Source organism: Macaca nemestrina, chromosome 7 (genome assembly GCF_043159975.1).
Source record: "Macaca nemestrina isolate mMacNem1 chromosome 7, mMacNem.hap1, whole genome shotgun sequence".
NCBI classification, from domain to species: domain Eukaryota; kingdom Metazoa; phylum Chordata; class Mammalia; order Primates; family Cercopithecidae; genus Macaca; species Macaca nemestrina.
In genome coordinates, this window is record NC_092131.1 from 15,250,774 (window position 1) to 15,277,195 (window position 26,422).

Consider the following 26,422-nt stretch of genomic DNA (forward strand, 5'->3'; position numbering starts at 1 on the left):
GTAGTTGAAGTTGATACATCTGTCCCTGGTCAGGGAGCCCATCTCATGGGCAAATGTGGTGAACGCTTGTGCTAATTGGCATTGGTGGTTATCACCAGTGGACTGTGGGGACCTTTTAAATTCAGGAAAGGAGAAATTCTAGATGAGTCCTCCTGGGCAGTGGAGATCCATGTGCATGGGTGTCAGTGTCACCCAGAATGCCTTTGAGTTCTGCTCTTAGGTTTGACCCTTTCACCAGTTGACCCATTATCCTAGAAAGAGATTTGACCTGGATTTAAATCAAAATGTAAATAAAGCACTTCGGGAGGCCAGTTTGAGACCAGCCTGGACGACAGAGAGAGATCCCATCTCTACAAAAAACGAAAAAATTACCCAGACACAGTGGCACACACCTGTCGTCCCAGCTACTTGGGAGGCTAAGGCAGGAGGATCGCTTGAGCCCAGGGAGTTGCAGCTGCAGCTGCAATGAGCTATGATTGCACCACTGCACTGTAGCCCGGGCAACAGAACACGACTCTGTCTCATAAATAAATAAATAAATAAGCCAGGGGAATAGGCAGGGAATGAAGCAGGGCTACGTGGGAAACACGGGGCAAATGGCTCAGATTAAGAGTGTTGGGCAGCTCACTTCCTGTATGGGCATTTGTCACTGTCTCATGGTTCCTCTTCTGGAGATGGGGCCAACCGGCCTTCTTTTTAAAGCAGCCAGTAGAAAGATGCCATCACCTGAATCTGTCATTGTCACCATCTTCAAAGCCCATGAATGAAAAAGTAGCTAGTGTCCTCCTGGCCAGGTGGCTCGTTTCAGCCATAAAGGGGCAGGCTGCAGCTCAGCAGCTGTGCTAGCCTCCCTTCCATCCTGGGTCTCGGCCCTTCATCCCATATATCCCCTGCCCCCATGCCTCTTCCGCTGGTCTCCTCTCTCTCCACACACATCGGGCCTCTGAGGGTCCCCAGTGAGGCCAAGTGGTGACCAAGACATCTCTTATTACCTCTGTGCAGCAGAGAGGAGGACTGGGGATGCAGGAGATGGTTGTTTAAAATAGTGCTTGTTCAAAATGGTGGCTACCCCGCCCTGTGAGTCACATGCTTACTGGAGGATTAGACTATCCATCCTATTGGAGGCTGGCCTGGCCATGTGACCTGTTTCAGCCAATGAGATGTGAAGGGAAGTGACACCTGCCTTCTCTGAGTGGAACCTTTGGGAACCATCATGGATTCTGCTTTCTCTTCCCACCTCAATGCCCCAGATGGGTGCTGCTCCTTCAGGTCTGCATTGCAATACACACAAATTGTTGCAAAGAGCCTCAGATGGCATGTCGCCTGAGCGAGAAATACAATTGTCCCTTGGTGTCTGTGGGGGGTTCGTTTCAAGATCCCCCCCCAACTCAGAAACCAAAATCTGAGGATGCTCAAGTCCTTGATATGAAATGGCATAGTATCTGCCTATAACGTATGCATGTCCTCCTGTATCCTTTAAATCAGGGGTCCCCAACTCCTGGGCCAGGGAACTGGTAGGAACTGGGGCACACAGCAGGGGGTGAGCAGCGGGAGGGCGAGCTTCACCACCGGAGCTCTTCCTCCTGCCAGATCAGTGAGGGCATTAGATTCTCATAGGAGCAGGAACCCTATTGTGAACTGCGCATGGAAGGGATCTAGGTTGCAGGCTCCTTATAAGAATCTAATGCCTGATGATCTGAAGTGGAACACTTTCACCCAGAAACCATCCCCATCCCATCCGTGGAAAAATATGGTGCATATACACCATGGAATACTATGCAGCCATTAAAAGGAATGAGATCATGTTCTTTGCAGGGACATGAATGAAGCTGGTGCCAAAAAGGTTGGGGAGCTCTGCTTTAAATAATTTCTAGGTTACTTATAATACCTAATACAATGTAAATGCTATATACATAGTTGTTATACTATATTTTAATTTATATTATTTTTTATTATTGTGTTGTTATTTTTTGTTTTTTTTTCCCTTTGAATATTTTTGATCCATGTTGGATTAAATCCATGGATGTGGAAACCACATGTTGGAAGGCCAACTGCACACTCATTACTTTGTGTGCACACCCATGTGTGTGCAAGCAACTGAGGTTAGGGTTGTTTGTTATCACATAAGACTAGCCCAAGCTGACTGCTTCAGGGAGTTTCAAGGAAACACTTAACAAGAAACTAGAGGACAATCCAGGCACAAGGAAACAGAAGTGGTCAGAGCGAGTGTTTCTTCTTCAAACACAGCAGGGTCACAGATCAAGCTGGCTACTCCTTTTGGGGCATCCCCACGTCTCCTTCCCTTGCCTCAGCTCTGTGTGGGGAACCCCAACAAAAGGCCCCAGTTCCAGGCCTGGGCCTTTCCTTTGACCACTTCTGCCTCAGATCACCCCCCACTGCAGTCACCGTGGCCACAGTGTCTAAAGTCCTAAGCAATGTAGACACACAAACCCCTCCCAGTGCCCTGTGCTGGCAGCATCATCATTATCCCCATTTTACAGGCAAAGCAACTGAGGCCTGGAGAGGTAAAGTAACTTGCACAAGGTCACACAGGCAGGAGAAAACAGCTGGGATTCAAAAAGCTGTGTGGCTTCCATGGTCTGTCTCAATTGCTATGCCAAGGAGGAGGGCATCAAACAGGAAGAGAGCAAAGAGGCAGGAGTGGCATATCAACTCGGCAAAGAAACAAGTTACCTGCTGCTTTCTTAATGTTGTCTAGGTGCACCCTAGTGGCTGACCTCAGGGGAGTGAGGTTTGGGGAACAATGGAGTAATATAAGGAAACGGCAGGCCAGGCCGGGTGGCTCACACCTGTAATCCCAGCGCTTTGGCAGGCTGAGGCAGGCGGATCACCTGAGGTCAGGAGTCCGAGACCAGCCTGGCCAACATGGTCAAACCTGGTTTCTACTAAAAATACAAAAATTATCTGGACGTGATGGTGCATGCCTGTAGTCCCAGCTACTCAGTAGGCTGAGGCTGGAGAATTGCTTGAACTCGGAAAGCAGAGGTTGCAGTAAGCCAAGATCACACCACACCACTGCACTCCAGCCTGGGCGATAGAGCAAGACTCCATCTCAGGGAGAAAAAAAAAAAAAAAAAGCAAAAACGGAAACAGCAAAATCACACACACACAAACTTACGTATGACACCTGTGTATTTATAGTGAATGCACATGAATGATGATGGAAGTGTTAGGTTACATGAAAGATTTTTGGTTTTCATCATATTTTCAGCAAATTGAGCACTAAATTTGTAAAAGTTTAAAAATGGAGAGGTGGCATGCCCAAGATGGCCAAATAGGAACAGCTCCAGCCTCTAGCTCCCAGCGTGACACACAAGATGGGTGATTTCTGCATTTTAAACTGAGGTACCGGGTTCATCTCACTGGGGAGTGCTGGACAATCGGTGCTGGTCAGCTGGTGCAGCCCAACCAGCGAGAGCTGAAGCAGGGCGAGGCATCGCCTAACCTGGGAAGCACAAGGGGGAAGGGAATCCCTTTTCCTAGCCAAGGGAAACTGAGACACACAACACCTGGAAAATTGGGTGCAGACCTACACTTCACACCTCACATGCCTCACATGGTGGGGTACACCCCTGAGACGAAGCTTCCAGAGCAAGAATCAGACAGCAACACTTGCTGTTCAGCAATATTCTATCTTCTGCAGCTTCTGCTGCTGATACCCAGGCAAACAGGGTCTGGAGTGGACCTCAAGCAAATTTCAACAGACCTACAGCTGAGGGTCCTGACTGTTAGAAGGAAAACTAACAAACAGAAAGGACACCCACACCAAAACCCCATCAGTACATCACCATCATCAAAGACCAAAGGCAGATAAAATCACAAAGATGGGGAAAAAGCAGTGCAGAAAAGCTGGAAATTCAAAAAATCAGAGCGCATCTCCCCCCTCCAAAGGAATGCAGCTCCTCGCCAGCAACGGAGCAAAGCTGGACGGAGAATGACTTTGACGAGTTGAGAGAAGAAGGCTTCAGTCGATCAAATTTCTAGAGCTAAAGGAGGAACTATGTAACCAGTGCAAAGAAACTAAAAACCTTGGAAAAAGAATGGATGAATGGATAACTAGAATAATCAATGCAGAGAAGACCTTAAAAGAACTGGTAGAGATGAAAACCATAACAAGAGAACTACGTGACAAATGCACAAGCTTCAGTGACCGACTCGATCAACTGGAGAAAGAGTATCAGTGATTGAAGATCAAATGAATGAAATGAAATGAGAAGAGAAGCATGGAGAAAAAAGAGTAAAAAGAAATGAAGAAAGCCTCCAAGAAGTATGGGATTATGTGAAAAGACCAAATCTACGTCTGATTGGGGTGCCTGAAAGTGACGGGGAAAATGGAACCAAGTTGGAAAATATTTTGCAGGATATCATCCAGGAGAACTTCCCCAACCTAGTAAGGCAGGCCAACATTCAAATTCAGGAAATACACAGAATGCCACAATGATACTCCTCGAGAAGAGCAACTCCAAGACACATAATTGTCAGATTCACCAAAGTTGAAATGAAGGAAAAAATGTTAAGGGCAGCCAGAGAGAAAGGTCGGGTTACACATAAAGGGAAGCCCATCAGACTAACAGCGGATCTCTCGGCAGAAACTCTCCAAGCCAGAAGAGAGTGGGGGCCAATATTCAACATTCTTAAAGAAAAGAATTTTCAACCCGGAATTTCATATCCAGCCAAACTAAGTTTCATAAGTGAAGGAGAAATAAAATTCTTTACAGACAAGCAAATGCTTAGAGATTTTGTCACCACCAGGCCTGCCCTACAAGAGATCCTGAAGGAAGCACTAAACATGGAAAAGAACAACAGGTACCAGCCATTGCAAAAACATGTCAAAATGTAAAGTCCATTGATGCTAGGAAGAAACTGCATCAACTAGCGAGCAAAATAACCAGCTAATAACATAATGACAGGATCAAGTTCACACATAACAATATTAACCTTAAATATAAATGGACTAAATGGTCCAATTAAAAGATACAGACTGGCAAATTGGATAAAGAGTCAAGACCCATCAGCTTGCTGTATTCAGGAGACCCATCTCACATGCAGAGACACACATAGGCTCAAAATAAACGGATGGAGGAAGATCTACCAAGCAAATGGAGAACAAAAAAAAGCAGGGGTTGCAATCCTAGTCTCTGATAAAACAGACTTTAAACCATCAAAGATCAAAAGAGACAAAGAAGGCCATTACATAATGGTAAAGGGCTCAATTCATCAGGAAGAGATAACTATCCTAAATATATATGCACCCAATACAGGAGCACCCAGATTCATAAAGCAAGTCCTCAGAGACTTACAAAGAGACTTAGACTCCCATACAATAATAATGGGAGACTTCAACACTCCACTGTCAACATTAGACAGATCAACGAGACAGAAAGTTAACAAGGATATCTAGGAATTGAACTCAACTCTGCACCAAGCAGACCTAATAGACATCTACAGAACTCTCCACCCCAAATCAACAGAATATACATTCTTCTCAGCACCACATCGCACTTATTCCAAAATTGACCACATAGTTGGGAGTAAAGCACTCCTCAGCAAATGTACAAGAACAGAAATTATAACAAACTGTCTCTCAGACCACAGTGCAATTAAACTAGAACTCAGGACTAAGAAACTCAATCAAAACTGCTCAACTACATGGACACTGAACAACCTGCTCCTGAATGACTACTGGGTACATAACGAAATGAAGGCAGAAATAAAGATGTTCTTTGAAACCAATGAGAACAAAGATATAACATACCAGAATCTCTGGGACACATTAAAGCAGTGTGTGAAGGGAAATTTATAGCACTAAATGCTCACAAGAGAAAGCAGGAAAGATCTAAAATTGACACCCTAACATCACAAGTAAAAGAACTAGAGAAGCAAGAGCAAACACATTCAAAAGCTAGCAGAAGGCAAGAAATAACTAAGATCAGAGCAGAACTGAAGGAGATAGAGACACAAAAAACCCTCCAAAAAATCAATGAATCCAGGAGCTGGTTTTTTGAAAAGATCAACAAAATTGATAGACCGCTAGCAAGACTAATAAAGAAGAAAAGAGAGAAGAATCAAACAGATGCAATAAAAAATGATAAAGGGGATATCACCACCGACCCCACAGAAATACAAACTACCATCAGAGAATACTATAAATACCTCTATGCAAATAAACTAGAAAACCTAGAAGAAATGGATAATTTCCTGGACACTTACACTCTCCCAAGACTAAAGCAGGAAGAAGTTGAATCCCTGAATAGACCAATAGCAGGCTCTGAAATTGAGGCAATAATTAATAGCCTACCAACCAAAAAAAGTCCAGGACCAGACAGATTCACAGCCGAATTCTATCAGAGGTACGAGGAGGAGTTGGTACCATTCCTTCTGAAACTATTCCAATCAATAGAAAAAGAGGGAATCCTCCCTAACTCATTTTACAAGGCCAACATCATCCTGATACCAAAGCCTGACAGAGATACAACAAAAAAAGGTAATTATAGACCAATATCCCTAATGAACATCGATGCAAAAATCCTCAATAAAATACTGGCAAACTGAATCCAGCAGCACATCAAAAAGCTTATCCACCAGGACCAAGTGGGCTTCATCCCTGGGGTGCAAGGCTGGTTCAACATATGCAGATCAATAAACGTAATCCAGCATATAAACAGAATCAAAGACAAAAACCGCATGATTATCTCAATAGATGAAGAAAAGGCCTTTGACAAAATTCAACAGCCCTTCATGCTAAAAACTCTCCATAAATTCGGTATTGATGGAACGTATCTCAAAATAATAAGAGCTATTTATGACAAACCCACAGCCAATATCATACTGAATGGGCAAAAACTAGAAGCATTCCCTTTGAAAACTGGCACAAGACAGGGATGCCCTCTCTCACCACTCCTATTCAACATAGTGTTGGAAGTTCTGGCCAGGGCAATCAGGCAGGAGAAAGAAATCAAGGGTATTCAGTTAGGAAAAGAAGTCAAATTGTCCCTGTTTGTAGATGACATGATTGTCTATCTAGAAAACCCCATTGTCTCAGCCCAAAATCTCCTTAAGCTGATAAGCAACTTCAGCGAAGTCTCAGGATACAAAATCAATGTGCAAAAATCACAAGCATTCTTATACACCAGTAACAGACAAACAGAGAGTCAAATCATGAATGAACTCCCATTCACAATAGCTTCAAAGAGAATAAAATACCTAGGAATCCAACTTGCAAGAGATATAAAGGACCTCTTTCAAGGAGAACTACAAACCACTGCTCAGTGAAATAAAAGAGGACATAAACAAATGGAAGAACATACCATGCTCATGGATAGGAAGAATCAATATTGTGAAAATGGCCATACTGCCCAAGGTAATTTATAGATTCAATGCCATCCCCATTAAGCTACCAATGACTTTCTTCACAGAATTGGAAAAAAACTGCTTTAAAGTTCATATGGAACCAAAAAAGACCCCGCATTGCCAAGACAATCCTAAGCCAAAAGAACAAAGCTGGAGGCATCACGCTACCTAACTTCAAACTATACTACAAGGCTACACTAACCAAAACAGGTACCAAAACAGAGACATAGACCAATGGAACAGAACAGAGCCCTCAGAAATAATACCACATATCTACAGCCGTCTGATGTTTGACAAACCTTACAAAAACAAGAAATGGGGAAAGGATTCCCTATTTAATAAATGGTGCTGGGAAAGCCATAAGTAGAAAGCTGAAACTGGATCCTTTCCTTACTCCTTATATGAAAATTAATTCAAGATGGATTAGAGCCTTAAATGTTAGACCTAAAATCATAAAAACCCTAGAAGAAAACCTAGGTAATACAATTCAGGACATAGGCGTGGGCAAGGACTTCATGGCTAAAACACCAAAAGCAATGGCAACAAAAACCAAAATTGACAAATGGGATCTAATTAAACTAAAGAGCTTCTGCACAGCAAAAGAAACTACCATCAGAGTGAACAGGCAACCTACAGAATGGGAGAAAATTTTTGCAATCTACTCATCTGACAAAGGGCTAATATCCAGAACCTACAAAGAACTCAAACAAATTTCCAAGAAAAAAACAAACAACCCCATCAAAAAGTGGGCAAAGGATATGAACAGACACTTCTCAAAAGAAGACATTCATACAGCCAACAGACACATGAAAAAATGCTCATCATTCACCATCAGAGAAATGCAAATCAAAACCACAATGAGATACCATCTCACACCAGTTAGAATGGCAATCATTAAAAAAATCAGGAAACAACAGGTGCTGGAGAGGATGTGGAGAAATAGGAACACTTTTACATTGTTGGTCGGACTGTAAACTAGTTCAACCATTGTGGAAAACAGTGTGGCGATTCCTCAAGGATCTAGAACTAGAAATACCATTCGACCCAGCCATCCCATTACTGGGGATATACCCAAAGGATTATAAATCATGCTGCTATAAAGACACATGCACACGTATGTTTATTGCGGCACTATTCACAATAGTAAAGACTTGAAATCAACCCAAATGTCCATCAGTGATAGACTGGATTAAGAAAATGTGGCACATACACACCATGGAATACTATGCAGCCATAAAAAAGGATGAGTTCGTGTCCTTTGTAGGGACATGGATGCAGCTGGAAACCATCATTCTCAGCAAATTATCGCAAAAACAGAAAACCAAATGCCGCATGCTCTCACTCATAGGTGGGAATTGAACAGTGAGATCACTTGGACACAGGAAGAGGAGTATCACACACCGGGTCCTATTGTGGGGAGGGGGTGGGGGGAGGGATAGCATTAGGAGATATATCTAATGTAAATGACGAGTTAATGGGTACAGCACACCAACATGGCACATGTATACATATGTAACAAACCTGCATGTTGTGCACATGTACCCTAGAACTTAAAGTATAATAAAAAATAATAATAAAATAAAATAAAAATGGAAAGTGAGATTTGGCCACATGGCCCTGGGAGGAAGAAAGAACCCACAGAAGTAGGCTGGCCGTCTCTGTCTCTGAGTGACCTGATTTGTCCCTTAGGCTTGAAAAAATTAGTTGCTTGACCAAACTTTAGTCAGGCTCCTGAACCTTCTCCTAGGCTCATCTGTGCCTACTAAAATCCCGTTTTAGCAAGAATCCTGCTTCGCTGGTTTAGAAAAACCCCTCCCCCTTGATATCTGATCACTGTCGATATCTGATCAGTTTCTTCGACCTCCACCATCCCCCGGGGTGCTGTGTGATCACCCTGCCTGCCTTCAGCAAGAATCCTGTTGGGTCAGTTTCACCAGAATCCTCCCTACCTCTAATGTTTCCCCTTAGTGATTTTCCATCCACTGCCCCCACCCTGCTTCCTGGCTATAACCCCCACCTGCCCATGCTCTATTTGGAGTTGAGCCCAGTTCTATACCGAAGTCTCTTCGTCCTTAATGCAATAGTTCTGAGCAAATCCTGTTTTTACTGCTGTTTAACTACCAACCAGTTTTGGTTTTTCATTGGTGACTAATGGGAAATGAGACATGAAACCAGACACAATGTCCTGGTTTCCAGGGGTGTCATTGGGTTGGAGAGACAGTGGAGTGGTGACCCTGGAGGCTGGGCAGGGATGTCGGGAAGGAGTACGGTGCAAAGGACGTCAGCAGAACTTTCAGACAGTCTGCTGATCCAGCCTGATGTGCCTTTCCTCCAGGAAGCCTTCCTGGCCACCCTGCCTGTGAAGAGCACTCCCTCCTCAGGCTCCTAGAGCACAGGCTGATCAGCTCAGCTCATCGCAACCTCCAACCTCTGCTACTTTCCCAATGTTCCTGTGGAAATTCAAGAGCACAGCCGGCTCTTGGGTTTCTAAAAGTTGTAGGTAACTCGCAGGTGGCAGCTGAGTCCCTGAAAGCCTGGCTGCTCTTAGTAAGAGACAGGCCAGAACCCTCCTTGTATCTGTTATCTACTAATAGATAGAGGATGGTCCTCTCTATCTCCCAGGAGACCATAAGCACACCCAGGGGCTGTGTGGCCTCAGGGGCACCTGCTAAGGCGGCCTGGCCCTGGCCAAATGAGAAGGGACTCAGGTTCTTGGAGAGCAGTGGATGCCCCAAAGAGCCCTACCTCTTCTGCTGTCATCAGAGGGTGCTGTACACTTGGTCTGGGAAAACCATAACACTCTCCTCCTTTGAGAACCTCACATTTTCTTCCACGCTGGACTTCACAGGATGGAGGTGTCAATCAAGTTTGCTATATAAATGATTTGCCCCAACCCCACACTCGCTATCCTTACTACCCATGGATCAGGCTTCTAGTAGTTCAAAACCCAGGTGCTGTTCTTTTTCCTGGGCACATGGTTGGACCCAGTTTCCCCTGCAGTTAGCTGTGATCATGTGACCAAGTTCTAGTCAATGGAATGCGGCACAGGTGACACACCCACTCCTAGGCCTTGGCAGGAAGACCCAACCACAAGCCTTCTCCATGCTCTTTCCCCCTTCCAGCCTACTGGCTTGGAGTCAGTCCTAGGAAACTGGAGGCTGCACGCTGAAGGTGGCAGAGCCTCTTCTTCCACTGGGGTCCCTGTTCCTTCCCCACTGGCCAGGAACCTTGCCTATGAGTGGGAAACCAGCTTCTGGGGTTAAGCCATTATGCTGGTTCTTGCAGGAGCTAGCTAATTATCCATGCTCACATGTTCCCCATAGCACACCTCTCCATCTGCCAGTCATCCTGGATGGTTACTCTTTATTCCCTCCCTCCACCTGAAGTGAGCTCCGAGAGGCAGTGAACAGTGCCTGGCACAGAATGGGCACTCCATAACTCTGCTGAACACATGAATGTGTGGGTTGTGTTTTGTTTTTGTTGTTGTTGAGATGGAGTCTCGCTCTGTCGCCAGGCTGGAGTGCAGGAGTGCGATCTCAGCTCACTGCAACCTTCGTCTCCCAGGTTCAAGTAATTCTCCTGCCTCAGCCTCCCAAGTAGCTGGAACTACAGGCGCGTGCCACCACACCCAGCTAATTTCTGTATTTTTAGTAGAGATGGTGTTTCACCATGTTGGCTAAGATGGTCTCGATCTCTTGACCTCGTGATCCGCCTGCCTCCGCCTTCCAAAGTGCTGGGATTACAGGCATGAGCCACCGCGCCCGGCGAGTTTTGTTTTATCCATTCTGTGGGGCTCTGGGTCTCTGCGGAAAGATCTCCTTATAGCAAGAAAGGTAATCTGCTTCTGCGTTCCCTTCCTAGTCCACTTCTAGGGCTAGAAGATTAACCTTCAATTGAACTAATATACTCACCTTCGGGACCCAGTCTGAGGCTTCTTCCTTTTTGACACCCTCCTGAATCCTTCCCACAGTGACCTGTATCCTCTGTGCCCCCAGCCAGAGGTCCCTTTGCAGTAATGCCTGCTATACTGCACAGCAAGTGATGTCTGTCCCCCATGCCAGTGTGTCCTCACCCTCCAACCAGATTTGGAGGCCCCTGAGGCCAAGAACTCTGTTTGCTTCGTCTTTGCATCTTCCCAGTGTCAGGCACACATGTTTCTTGAGAAACAAAGGCTTGAGAATATTTAATGAGTCTTCTTAACTGTTGTCACTCTGCTGCTAGCCGAGGGTAAAAGGCTTCCCTCAACACCCTGGATCCATTTACAAGAGATGTAAACCAGTGCTTGGAATATTCTACAGATTCTTCTAACAGGCTGTTTGGATCTGAATGCCTGGCATGTACACATAGCCATTGAAACTGCTTCTGCAAAAATTATGACGAGGAAATGATAATGAAAGAGATCTGACCTAACCAATTCCATCTTGCCATTAACCTCCAAACTACCCTTGTTCATTCCTAGGCATAGGCGGAACTAACTCTGGGAGGAATTTAGTTTAGAATTAACTTTGAAACAAAGATAGTAACAGCCTCTCCCTGAAACAAATCTCCTCCTCGCCTGGAGACCAGACCACCTTTGAAAAACTAACAAATTAGCCACAAGATTAGAAATTATGGCTCAGGGCCAGACACGGTGGCTCACGCCTGTAATCCCAGCACTTTGGGAGGCCAAGGTGGGCAGATCACCTGAGGTGGGGAGTTCGAGACCAGCCTGACCAATGTGGAGAAACTCCGTCTCTACTAAAAATACAAAAATTAGCCGGGTGTGGTGGCACATGCCTGTAATCCCAGCTACTAGGGAGGCTGAGGCAGGACAATCACTTGAACCTGGGAGGCAGAGGTTGTGGTGAGCCAAGATCATGCCATTGTACTCCAGCCTAGGCAACAAGAGCGAAACTCTGTCTCAAAAAAAAAAAAAAAAAACACAGAAAAGAAGAAAAAAAGAAATTATAGCTCAGGAGTCATGTAGCCAGAGGCCACAAGATCACTAATGTCCTCAGTTGCTCCTGTAGATAACGTTACTATCATAAAACCTAAGATTGGCTTTTGAGGTCTGCATTCTTTCTTACGGATCTGCTGGTGCCCGCCACCCAGACCAGTAAACTGGCTCATTTGGTCTTGTGGCCCTCACCCAGGAACTGACTCAGTGCAAGAAGACAGATTCAACTCCCTGTGATTCCATCCCTGACCCAACCAATCAGCTTTCCCCCTCCATGCCCCTCCTACCCGCCAAACTGTCTTTAAAAAACCCTAGCCTCCAAATTTTCAGGGAGGCTGATTTGAGTAATAATAAAGCTCCGTCTCCTGTTTAGTTGGCTTTATGTACATCAAACTCTTTCTCTGTTGCAATTTCCGTCTTGATAAATTGGGTCTATCTGGGCAGAGGGGAAGAAGCACCCACTGAGTGGTTGTACCATGTGAGGAGGGGAAGCTGGCACAGATGGGTGCCCAGCAGTCCACAAGGGCCCCAAACCCAGTGACACCATATTATCAGAACAAACCCACCCTAGGGAGGGGGCCCGAAACATTTTCCCACTGAGGCCCATGCCTACTTCTAGCAGCACTACACACACACAGGATTTCTGTCTTTTTTTTTTTTTTTTTTTTTTTTTTAAATCTCCTTCTGTTACCCAGGATGGAATGCAGTGGCACAATTATAGTTCACTGCAGCCTCACCCTCCCTAGCTCAAGCCATCCTTCCACCTCGGCCTCCCAAGTAGCTGGGGCCACAGGTGCATTCTATCACACCTGGCTTATTTATTTTTATCTTTTGTCGAGATGGGGTCTTTCTATGTTGCTCAGGCTAGTCTCCAGATCCTGGGCTCAAGGAATCCTCCAGCCTCTACCTTCCGAAGTGTTGGGATTATAGGTGTGAGCCATCCAGTCTGGTCCAGATTTTTGTCTTTCAAAGTGTTTGTCAGTTTGACCCTCACAAAAGCTCTGTGACTATTACGTGCATTTGACAGAAGAGAAAACTGAGGCTCAGAAAGATTAAGTGACTTGTCTGCAATCATGGATTGAGTGTGTGCTGAGCTGACACTAGGAACCAAGGGTGCAGACATTTCTTCTTCTTTTCCTCCCTTTCTCCAGCATCCCTGCATTGAGCTAACAAGAGGAAACTTCACTGTGGCCACAAGAACGCAAAGCCAACCAGCTGCGACGAGGGTGAGCAGAAATTCACACTGACTTTGGATGATGAACTGAGTTCAGTACAAGTCTGGCTAAGTAACTTCAGTGACTGAAAGCTTTTCCTCCTTCTAATTTTAAACACCATCAGTGCGTCTGGGAGAGTCTGTGGCTAGAAGGTGCAGCCTCGCTGCTGCTGCTGCTGCTGCTGCTGCCGTGTGGTCAAAGTGAAAACAGAGAAGACGGGCACTTACTCGACTTTTCTTCCTTAATGGTGTATTCGAGCACCTCGGCCGAGCTCTCGTTCAGGGAAGGAAAGTGGACACAGAGCACCAGCTGCTTCGAGCTGCTGTCCCGGCGGACCAGGAACATCTGAAACCAAAGAAGGGGAGGGAGCTCTGTGAATCAAAGATTTGGGTGAAGATGAGGAGGACAACCATGAGATGGAAGTCATCTGAAGGTTCCTGAAATGAGGAGGCAGGCTAGGGAGGTCAAGGATGCCTCGGGGACACTGGGGGTTCTGCCCCAACAGTCTTGTGTCACCTGGCCCATGTCCACACTAGGATCCTGCATGCTCAGTTTCTCATTTGCCCACTGAAGGGTTCAATGAAATCAATGTTTCTATAAGGGTATTGGAGGCACAGAGTCCATGGCGGGGGGAGGTCTTAAGATTCCTATGCCCCCACCCCGAGATGCTGGTTCTGTAAGGGGGGCTGGAATTGGCTGGCTCTTATGTGAGTGGTCCTGAGTCTACACTCAGAAAAGCTCTAACGTACGGGAGTCAGGTTGAATTTCAACTCTCACCCCAGCACGTATGCTCTGGGGGAGGCTGCTGGAGACAATCACAGATATTGGTCAATTCACACCTTTTTTTCCTCTGAAAAAATAAAAATAGCTAATACTTAATATAGAGCTCTCGCTGTGACAAGACCCGTCAGGACACTCCACATATAGTAACTTGCTCCATCCTCTCCATCACCCCATGAGTTTTATTATTATCCCCATTTCACAGATGAAGGAACTGAGGTACTCTCTGATTATAACAGGATGCCCCCTCCTCAAGCTGGTGTGATGACTGACTGAGTTAATACCTGTTAGGGCTTGGCCCACAGGACATGCTCTGGAAGGTGATCCTGGCCGAGGTCTCACAGCTGTAAGGGAAGAACTGGATTTGGCCTCCAGACACTGGTGTCAACGCTTGGGACCTCCATGCCACGAGGCCTCTGCATGCAGACCCCAAGTCGTAAGCAGGAAGACTTGCTTCTGCTGTGGGTTTACTCTCTTCTGATAAAACCATGGCTCTAGGCCCTGAGGACACAGCTGTGCTCTAGAAACCAAACACTAGCTGAGGTCTCACCCGGAGCCAGCATGTTTACGGACACTTGCTTCTTCTCACGCTCTGAGCAATGGTTCTGCTTCATTGAGGGTCCCGAGGGCAAACATGGGGAGCGGGATTCTGCTGCCTTTCACAGACTCTGCTGTTTTAAAATGTCCTTTGAATCTTGGCAGGTCCCAGCAAGCTCATCCCTCCTTTCCAGGTGACACCTTCTGGAATCTCCCCAACCTCCTGTGGCACAGCTTTCCCAGGAAGCGGGAGGGGGCATCCCTGGATAGGGGAAGGACTTGGTCTGTGTCTTCCCCTCCTGGCTCTGGTCTTGACCCCACCCCTGGAGCTTAAGCCTCTCCTACTCCAGCCCCAAGCTTCTGGGTTAGAGTTTGGAAAACTAGGTGTCTGGCCAAGGTTGCTGAAGAAAGGCTGCGGAGCAGGGACACTGGGATATCTGAGTGTCCGTTTGAACCAGAGTGACCCCCATCTTGAATAGGGGCTGGGTAAAATAAGGCTGAGACCTGCTGGGCTGCATTCCCAGGAGGTTAGGGCATTCTAAGTCACAGGATGAGACAGGAGGTGGGCACAAGATACAGGTCACAAAGACCCTGCTGATAAAACAGGATGTGGTAAAGAAGCCGGCCCAAACCCACCAAAACCAAGATGGCGACCAAAGTGACCTCTGGTCGTTCTCACTGCTCATTATGTGCTAATTATAATGCATCGGCATGCTAAAAGACACTCCCACCAGCGCCATGACAGTTTACAGATGTCATGGCAACGTCAGGAAGTTACCCTATATCTAAAAAGGGGAGGGACTCTTAGTTCCAGGAATTGCCTGCCCCTTTCCTGGAATACTCATGAATAATCTACCCTTTGTTTAGCAAATAATCAAGAAGAAACCATAAGCATATTCAGTCAAGCATGAGTATGAGACAGTGTACCAGGATAGAGCAGCCATTCTTTTGCTTCTTCACTTCTCTAATAAACTTGCTTTCACTTTATTCTGTGGGCTCACCCCAAATTCTTTCTTGTGTCAGATCCAAGAACCTACTCTTGGGGTCTGGATCCGGAACCCTTTCTGGTAACACGAGGATACAGCCCCAAGCACAGGAGGCTCCTGAGGAGTCCTCTGTCCTGACCCTGCTCTGGTGATATCCTAAATTCTGCTGCTATTGTATTGAGTACTAATATTACTATATTGCTGTATCATCATAATCATTGTTATTCTATAGTTGTTATATATAATTGTTAAAAAAAATACTAGAACCGTATTACTATTAATGATTAATGGCCTCCCTAGTCTGGTCTAAATCCAAATACTAGTGCATTAATTAGATTCTATGATCTCACTTAATTCTCCTATTAAACCTATGGGGGAGACATTATGGTTATCCCCATTTTATAGATGAGGAAACTGAGGCAGAGAGAGGCAAGTAATGCTCATGATCACAGGGTTGTAAGTGGTGGAGCTGAGACCTGAAACTCAGGACCTTCGACTCTAGATCCTGAGTGCTCAATTTTGCCTCCACTTGGCTTACAGAGGGCGGCCCTGTGGCTTAAGATTCTGGTCTCCGTGAGAGCGTACGGCCCTTCCAGAGCAGCAGCGCGATGAATCACTAGTTACCAAACTGAGGGTGGAAATGAGTTTTTCGCAGCCCCTCCCCTCCAGCAGAGCAGGATGAAGAGATAATTAGAACCAGGAGCAACAGGGGGCGATGGAAGGGGTACTCCGGTGATACAGGAGCTAAAAAGAAAGTATTTAGGCAGAGAGTGAGGGTAACAGGGTCCTCTGCTGAGCTTCCCTTTTAACAAAAAGTAGCCCCCAAATAATTTCTTCTATAACAAAGAACAGTCTGAAAAACTCAAGCTGCAAACATAGACAAGCAACCTGGAAGCTTGCACGGGCGAATGCCGGCAGCTGTGCCAATAGAAAAGGGTTACCTGGAAGCCAGGTATGTTCAACATGGAGGCTCCATCTTCCCTTTTCTTTGTCACCACGTGTACAGTGGAAAAGTAGGCAACATAGCCCTGGCCATGTAGAGAATCCATCTACATAATAAAAGATTAGGGTGGGGCAGCCAGCTTCTTCTCGTGCAATGCAAATGGCACACCTGTCCAGCCAATCTCTGGTACTCTATGTAAATCAGATACTTCCTCCTCAAGCTCACCTATAAGACCTCCTGCACTTCACCATGGACCAGAAGACCTGTTCAGGACACCCTCTCTCTGCAGGAAAGAGCTTTTCTCTTTCTTTCATCTTTTAAACCTCTGCTCTTAACCTCATTCCTTGTGTGTTCGTAACCTTTATTTCCTTGGTGTGAGGCAACGAACCTCGGGTATTACCCCAGACAAATGACGCTGCGCTGCTTCATGCGGGAGCGGGGGGAAAGGGGAGGAGGTGGTGCCTGCCCACAAGGTGTTCCTACTGGACATTGGCTTACCTCTAGATGCCTCCGCCAGGCCTGGCTCTCTGCTCAGAGGCTTACAGACAAGCCTCGGCTGCTGCCAAATCGTCACCCTACTTGGAGCTGCAGCATCTCTGAACTAGTGCATTCCCCTGAAGTTGAACTGACCCCAGGACGTGGAGTCTTTCAAAGAAATGAGGTTGCTTTGCCTCTATGGAGGTTCAAGGTGGAGCTGCCTCCTTGGTCACCAGGCCCATGAGAACCAGCAGTGTGTAAGGCAATGTGAGTGTGTGAAGGAACGTGAGTGTGTGTGGGGGTGAGTGTGGTATATAGTAAGACAGAAACACATCGCCAGTCTTTGTACCCAATCCTGGCACAGAGCTTCAAAAACCCTTGGAATTTCCTGAGAGATGAGAGTGTTTTTTATTATTCATAATGAGCCCGTTTTGACCTAACCTGAGCTTCTGCTATTAAACAGGGACTCCTGGTGGGACCTTAGATTCAAGGGAGGGGCTGGCCACAGAAAGACTAAGCACTTGCTTAGCGGGTTGGAACCTTCGGCCCCACGTGTGACCCCCAGAAGGGGACTGGAGACTGAGTTCAATTACATGGCCAATGATTTAATCAATCATGTCTCTGAAATAAAATCTCTGGACTTTCTGGCTGTGCTGGGAGGAAGATGCACCCAGCTTCCAGGAGTGTCAGCTACTTGGGAGTGTCACCAACCTTGGGATTTTTTGGAGCTGTCCTTACCCCCTTATTTTGTTTTGACATTCTTCTAAATCTAATAACCTGATTTGTCTCCAGCTGATCCTCAGTGAGAGATGCCATCCCCTCAATATTCAAAAGTCACCCTTCTGGCCAGGCACAGTGGCTCATGCCTGTAATCCCGGCCCTTTGGGAGGCTGAGGCAGGTGGATCACTTGAGGTCAGGAGTTCGAGACCAGCCTGGCCAACAAGGTGAAACTCTGTTTCTACTAAAAATACAAAAATTAGTCACGTATAGTGGTGCTGTAATCCCAACTATTTGGGAGGCTGAGGCAGGAGAATAGCTTCAATCTGGGAGGCAGAGGTGGCACTGAGCCAAGATTGCACCACTGTACTCCAGCCTGGGTGACGCAGCAAGACTCCATCTCAAAAAAAAAAAAAAAAAAAAAGAGTCACCCTTCTACAGGAGACCACTAGACTTCCCATCAGTGGGACATGACAGAGGCAAAGTTCTGCCCATTTCTCTTTGACCTGGCTGGATACTACTCTCACCAACCCACGGAGCCACCCTGCCTGGACAGCTAGCAGAGGCCAAGACCCACAGAACAACCACCACCGCCCCTCTCTATAACTGCAGGAAGCAGTTACAAAAGACTGACCATCCATTTTCCCCAAGGAATTGGGGTCTTAGACTCTTGAGGGGGAAATGTTACAGTAGGTAGTCAGGCATGAGCAGGGCAGGAGAGTCCCCTCCCCCACCAGGAATGTCAGGTGACCATCAAATGATGGGCAGGCAGTTGTTAGCTGTCTCGCTAAAATAATAATTGGTTGCAGCTTGCACACCAGGGAAACACAGTCTCCCAAGAGATAGAAAAAACCTGAAAACTGGTGATCAGCATCTTCTCAATCATATCTCACAAAGTGTGCCCGTGGGCTCAAGCATGAGCACTAAGACGCAAAATGGCAGAGCATAACTGATATAGGACCTTCTTCTAGAAACACTGGACCGGTACAGGAAGAACGCCTCAACTGAGCATGCACACAACTCCAGTAACCACACTGCGCACGTGGCCCCTCCCGAGTGCTGGCGGATCACTGCACATGCGGACAGCCCACTCCAAGGGAAGAAGCCCGCTCCGAGACTCAGGGGAGAAGGGACGCAAGACCCCGGGAGCATGCCAACACAGAAAACCCTAAGTCAAAGGTCAAACCGTGCACTAGATGTCTCAAGCCACCTGCCTGGCCCTCTTCCAAGTGTAGTTTCCTTCCTTTTGTTCCTGCTCGAAAGCTTTAGTAAAGCTTTAGACTTGCCTGGGCCTCTCACTCTGCCTTATGCCCACTTTGTCAAATTCTTTCTTCTGAGGAGGCAAGAACTGAGGATGCTGCAGACCTGTCTGGACCCCCCCTGCGAATAGGAGGAGAGGTGATGGGGACTCTGTGGCTGCCCCGCCCAGACCTCACCCTATGTGCCTTTTCTGTTTGGTAGTTCCTGTGCTGTATCCTTTATACAAAACTGTAATTGGAAGTATAACACTTTGTGAGTCTTCGAGTTGTCCTATCGGATTATCAAACCTGAATGGGGACCATGGGAACTCCTGAATTTGAAGCCAAATTGGACAGAAGTGCAGGTAGCCTGGGAAGCCCACTTGTGGCCGGCGTGGGAAGGAGGAGCCGCCCCTGGAGTCTGCACTCACTCTGGGTAGTGTCCAAATTGTTGGACACCCAGCTGGTGTCAGACAATTGTGAGTGAGTGTATGTGTGTGAGTGTGGGTGAGTGCTGTGAAATTAAATTCAAACTTAAAATAATTGGGACTTAAAGCTGTTGGAACTTCAAATTCTTTAGAGCCTTGAGAGGAATGTGACTTTGTAGCCTGAGTCAACACCGCTGCATGCAACTGCAACCTCTGCAGCTGATTTCCTGTAAATATTGAAGACCAAACAGCAGCGGAGATAAGACCCCCTCAGAACACTCCCCTTCTTATGGAGTATTAAAAGAAAAACCTTAGACCAATTAAATTTCACAGAATTTAGTTGAGCAAAGAACGATTCAAAATCGGGCAACTCCTGAACCAGCATAGGTTCAGAGAGACTCCAGCATAGCAGCCACGTAGTGGAAGATTTATGAACAGTAAAAGGAAAGTAATGGACAAAAACTGGAAGTGAGGTACAGAAACAGTTGGATTGGTTACAGCTCGGCATTTGCCTTGTTTGAACAGTTTGACCAGTTGGCCACCTTTGACTGGCCAAGACTCAGTGATTGTCACGAGAGTAATTTACATCTGTTTACACCTGCAGTTAGGTTACAGTTCACTATGTCCAGAAAAACCTTTAAGCAGAACTTAAAATATGTAAGGAGGCAGCATTAGGCTAAACTTAATTTAACAGGAGTAATAAAGTAATCTTCCCAGGATGTAGCAATCTGTAACCAATCAGATCACTGGGGCATGCAGTGGTCTCATATGGAAAATGTCATTCTGCTAAAACTTCTCTGTCTCTATCTGTATAAAACCTTAACTTCACCTTCAACGCTGGCCTTGTTCATTTGGAGTCGGTGTCTCCTGGGTGGCTACTCTCGAGTTTTGTGCTAGAATAAACTCCATAATTAATCACATTTTCTGAATGTCACTTTTTTTTTTTTTTTTTTTTGAGACCGAGTCTCACTTTGTCGCTGAGGCTGGAGCACAATGGCATGATCTCAGCCCACTGCAACCTCTGCCACCAGAGTTCAAGTGATTCTCCTGCCTCAGCCTTCCGACTAGCTGGGATTACAGGCGTGCACTACCATGCCTGGCTAATTTTTGTATTTTTGTGGAGATGGAGCTTCATCATGTTGGCCAGGCTGGTCTCCAACTCCTGATTTCAAGTGATCCACCCACCTTGGCCTCCCAAAGTGCTGGGATTACAGGCGTGAGCCACTGTGCCTGGCCTGAATGTCATTAGTTAAGGTAGACAGTGTGTGTGAGAGAGAGTGTGTGTGTGTGTGTATGTGTGTGTGTATCTACCATGAGGGAACTCTGGGGTGCCCTCAGGGCCTCTCTGCTGAGTAGGGCATGGAAAGAAAGGCAGAGCAGGAGCCAGTGGTGCCACTGGGAAGGCAAACTTTGACCCCTGACCCCGAGTCAGGGTGGGAGCTGAGGCTGGAGCCCTCCTAAATTGCAACCAAACTGTAGATTTCTGTCCGCACTGGGAAAGTGCTCTCTTTGTGGTGCACGTGTAGGGGACACACCCCAGGTCACTGGTTAGAAGCACAGGCGCATGGCAGGGCTGCCTCACCTTTAGGGGCAGGGATGGCACAGGAAGGAAGGGCAGTGCTTTTCAAACTGCAGGTCATGACCCATTAGTGCTAATGCCACCCAAAATTTCTTTTTCCAGAATGAAACAGAAGAAAATAAAATAGAAGACCTTTGCCTATAATAAGGGTCGACTTCTTGTTGGAGGGTACAGGTCTACACGGGCCAGGGTCACAGTACAACATATATATTTTTACTCTACTGATGGTTACTTTCTCCCCTAACTATTTTGATGCGCTTAGTCCCCACTCATCTCTCCCTAGGGTGACTGGCGTGACAAATCCTGGGTGCTGGCTTCAACTAGGCTGTCCTTCGATGCTGCTCTGCATTGAATCAGCTCTTTCACACCCAGCCCATAGCTATTTCTAGGTTTCCTCACTTTGTTCAGACACGGACCCTGTTCTCCATCCTCACATTCCAAGAAAGAAAGAAAAAAAAAAAAAAAAAAGAGGCAGGAGCTCTCAGAGGGAGCTCCTCCAGCTGGGGACAGGCCCACAAACTGTATTTCTTTCTGGGCTCTCAGACAGCCCTGAGCAGCCAGTTACCAGCCCTGGGACCCTGGGTGATTGTATGGTTTCTCTGAGCCTCCGTGTTCTTGTCCATAAATGGGGGTGGCAACACCTGCCATCACCCAGCAGAAACAAAAAATGAAACCAAGGCCCTGCCTCTCTGGTTGGAAGATGTATGGAAAAGTTGCAGAGGAAAGCATCCAACAGGACGCTCACTGAGGACCATGCTCCACTCACCCCACCCATAGCTGGTTTTGAGCTTCTGTCTCCTGGTCTCAGGCTCCACCTAGACCTGGGAGTCTGTCCACCATGTGTGTTTACTGTGAAAAAGAATCAGAAGGGACTGCCTGACCCCAGAAGAGATGAAACTTACAGATCCAGGGCAAGAGGAGGCGAACGCAAGATTATAAACTAAAGAGAGAGTGGTTCAAGTCCATAGCATGGAGGCAGAAGTTAAAACGGCGGCTAGCGTGTGCACACTGGGCCAGGAGCCTTACAGGTGCCAGGACTGGTATCACTCAGTCCTCCCCAGAGCCACACAGGTGGCAACTGCCAGAGCAGGACTAGGGTCAGGCATCCCCACCACATGGTGAAGCATCTCGCTCCCCTCTCGCTGTTGGGCTGTGTTATCTACACAGCGTGTCGACAGGGCTGGAAAGTCCCCGAGGTTGGACTCTGCCAGCTCCCCAGTTCTGAACCCATCACCCACCCTTTCAGCATGGCCACAGGGCTCTCGTGTGGCTCTTGTCTTCTGACTGAAAACCATGATAAGGCGCTGGCCTGGGGGGGCGGAGGAGGCTGGAGGCTGTGAGTTCACAATGGAGAGTGGGGCAGGGAGGGACTCTGAGTTTGGCGCGGCTCCAGGAGTCCTCTGATGTTTCCTGTCCAGGTGGTCATGGGTGAGGGTGACATTGACAAGTACCTGCTGTGGGCAAGAGCCCAGGTCAGTGGTCTGCTCTGGCCAACTGGAATAAGAGGGTCTGTTCTGTTCCTCTCTGGGGAGGTTTAGCTGCTGAGCTAGTCATGGAGACCCTTCGAAAAGGTATTCACAGGCAGCACCTCAAAAACAGCATCACTGTGCTGCAGTGACGCCTGAAGAACATTTTAGATTATATTATGGTGAATTATCTCAGCTTAAACCTGGCAGAGTTTGGCCCAAGTCAGTGTCAGGCAGCAGCCATCTTCATGAGTTGTTCATATCCACATCGCCCCCCCTGCCCACTCCCTGATCGGGTGTCCCCAGGTCATACTTCAACGGGATGTTGCCCATGATGGCTGTTACAGGTGAGTACATGGTGGGGTGGAGAGCCGAAGGACCACCCAGAGCCCTTTCTCCAACACCTTTGGGGTTTCCATGTGAAAAGTCTCAAAGCCCACCCCCCTTTCTGCCCCCTGCAGCCAGCTGTTTAGAGACACAGTGAAAAACAAATACTACCTCTGCCCCTCACCAGCTGTGGGCAAGTTACTTTTACTTCTTGGGGTCTCAGTGTCCTCATTTGAACATGAGGACAATAAGATACATCATTCAGCATTGCTGTAAGAATTGCTGATCATGTATATAAAATGCCTGGCACAGAAAATGTACTTAATAACTTATAATCCTGATTATTAATATTAATTATTATTATAGATTGCTCTCATTTACTGATCCAAATCACATGCTATGATTTTAAGTGCCTAATATCATTAGACAAATAAATGACAACTATTAATAGGATTATTACTATGCTTGCAGCTGACCAAAGAGATAGGAAAAAGGACTCAAAGAGCATTCACCTCTACAGTAGATTAAAAAGAGCCACAAAGTCTTTGCTGCTCCCCCTATCAAGAGATGGAGTCTATTTTCACCTCTTGGTGAAAACAGCATGGCCTTGGGACTGGCATTGACCAAAAAAATGCAGCAGAAGAGGCACTGTGGAGTTCTGAGCTTGGGCTTCAAGAGGCATGCAGCTTCCATGTCACCCTTTGGACTATGCTGTCATGTAAAGAAGCCTGAGCTAGCCAGCTGGAGTTGTGTGGCCCAGCCAACAGCCAGCACCCACCACAAGACACATGAGTGAGGCCATCATAGACCATCCTCCTCTGGTCAAGCTGCTAGATGATTGCAGCTGCATGACTGACCCCAGCAAAGACCAGCAGAAGAACTGCTCAGCTGAACCCAGCCTAAATTGCTGACCCATAGAAATATGAGCAAATATAAAATAGTGACTGTTGTAAGTCACTGAATGTTGGGTTGGCTTGTTATGTAAAGTAGGTAATGATATAGCCATGAGGTATACAGACATGGGGCCTCCACCTTTGGGTATCCCCCCCTACTCTCTTCCATCAGGCATTGCTGATGAATACACACAGCTCAGTGGGAAAGTTTCAAAGTCAGTGATGTGGTCCAGCCCCTCACTCTACAGCCAAAGAAACCTGGAGAAGTGAAATGACCTCCTGAGGTCACATCACTTGTTAGTGTCAAAGCCAGAACAAGAATGCAAGACACGTGACCTCCAGGCCACATTTGTGACCACTACAATACATAACCTCCAGCCCAACCAACCCACTGGTGGTAAATAAGCATGTACTCCATGCCAGGCACCAGGCTAGGGATTTTAGATACCTGCAACAGCTCCTTCCCTGAGGCTCTGAATATCACACCCTCTATGCAGATGAGAAAATAGAGTGAGGTACAGGTTAGTAAGGAGACGGGAAAGGGAATGGGCATTCAAGCAGCAGGTCCGGAGTGTCGGACCTTGAACCCTTTCATGTAAGACCTTCTGCCCTCATGCTCTGGAGCCGAGCTTTCCAAGTTTAGTCCTTAGTTAGCCACTTGGAGCTATGTGAACTCTCTGGGTGGCTTCTTTTTCTGTGAAATGGGGTCATAATAGTCCCTGCCTGTGATACTTACTGAGTTAGCTCCCCAAGAACCAGTCCCCTCTCCCTTTCCTTGCTAACAGACTCTGATTCCGGTTCCGGTGGCAAAGTGCCCTGACTCAGGAGATGTATCACATTTATTCAGAGCCGATCTTGACCATACTGCTGTCCTTCGCCATTCACCCCCTTTCCTAGCCTTCGTCATATCACAGGTGATCAATGAAGCATTTGCAACAACACATGTTCCCTAACAACAATGCAGAGCCTAGGAGGAGAAAGCCATTTGCCTGTGACCTCCTGCCTTTGAATGGGTGAGGTGTCTGGAGCTGCAGCTGCCATTCTGCAACCATGAGGTGAGAAACCTGAGGACCAAAAGCCAGCACCATGAAGACAGAGGAATAGAAGGGTAGAGAGAAGCCCAGGCGAAGCAGTGAGGGAACACAGTGGGAACTGAAGGCATCAAAGAGCTGCTAAACTAGCCCTGGACTCCAACCTCCAGACTTCTTCCCACTAGATAAACAATAGCATCCTTATGGCTGAAGCTACCATAGCTGGGCTTGCTGTCACTTGAAGTTGAAAGCATTCACCACTAACCCAGTGCCTCAAAGGATCGTTGAAAAGGCTGCACAGGTGGTATCAGCAGAGTGCCTGCTACATAGTAAGCAGTCAATATGTGGTACTTCTGTCAGAGGTGATCCATTGATTTTCATATAGCTCCAGAGCACCTTTCTTACAGCTCAAGAGAAGCGCCATCTTGAATAGGGGCTGGGGCAGCTGAGACCGGCTGGGCTGCATTCCCAGGAGGTTAGGCATTCTTAGTCACAGGTCACAATAAAACAAGATGTGGTAAAGAAGCCAGCCCAAACCCATCAAAACCAAGATGGCAATGAAAGTGGCCTCTGGTCATCCTCGCTGCTCATGATGTGTTAATTATAATGCATTAGCAAGCTAAAAGACACTCTCACCAGCACTATGACCGTTTACAAATGCCATGGCAGTCCAGAAGTTACCCTATGTAGTCTAAAAAGGGGGGAAACCCTTAGTTCCAGGAAATGCCTACCCTTTTCCCAGAAAACTCATGAATAATCCACCCCGCGTTTGATCGATAAATAACTCTAAGCACATTCATTCGAGCAGCCCATGCTACTGCTCTGCCCGTGGAGTAGCTATTCTTTATCCCCTTACTTTCCTAATAAACTTGCTTTCACTTTACGCTGCGGACTTGCCCCTGATTCTTTCTTGCCTAAGGTCCAAGAACCCTTTCTTAGGGTCCGGCTTGGGACCCCTTTCTGGTAACACTTCCTTCCCCAGACCTCCTCTACCTGCCTCCTGACCCTGAGAATGAATGTCACAAAGCCCCTAGCATTCCTGATGTCAGTGTTCATGGATGGCTCCATGAATCAAAAGGGCAACATGCAGGACATGGGGCACCCTGCACAGGGAAAGGCATCCTGATGGGCAGCTCTGGACTTCAGGGCTCAACCTCGATGGGAAGAAGAGCCAGGCAGAGCAGATGAGCCAGGTGGAGCAGTGAGGGAACACAGGAAGGCAAGTGCTGGTGCCAGGGCCACCTTTGTCCACCTCCAGGACACTGACAGGGGGCTGCCTGGGGTTCCTACAAACAGAGCAGTTCACATTCATGCCCATGGTAGTACCCTCCATCTGCCACTGCTCCTGAAAGCCTTCCCTGATTAGCCACTAACAAAACTTCCTAGGCCCAGGGTCCTCACTCAACCTCTCTCCTCTCTGGGAACAAGCCTGGTCTGACACCTTGCTGAGTCAGCTGTTCCTTCGTGTGTGTGTGTGTGTGTGTGTGTGTGTGTGTGT

At 47.0% G+C, this 26,422-nt stretch overlaps 1 protein-coding gene across 4 annotated transcripts in view; it reads right to left on the reverse strand.

Annotated features, from left to right (window-relative positions):
• The window catches only part of LOC105467535 (Ras and Rab interactor 3), a 184,122-nt gene that overhangs the window by 106,420 nt on the left and 51,280 nt on the right, over positions 1 to 26,422 (reverse strand). For 3 of the 4 annotated variants that reach the window (XM_071099693.1, XM_071099692.1, XM_011717190.2), the window contains exon 3: positions 13,749 to 13,866. In XM_071099693.1, the coding sequence (XP_070955794.1) occupies positions 13,749 to 13,866 (118 nt within the window). Of the gene's footprint in view, positions 1 to 13,748; positions 13,867 to 17,265; positions 20,550 to 26,422 lie in introns of those variants that run through there. The other variant, XM_071099695.1, reaches the window with a different exon arrangement.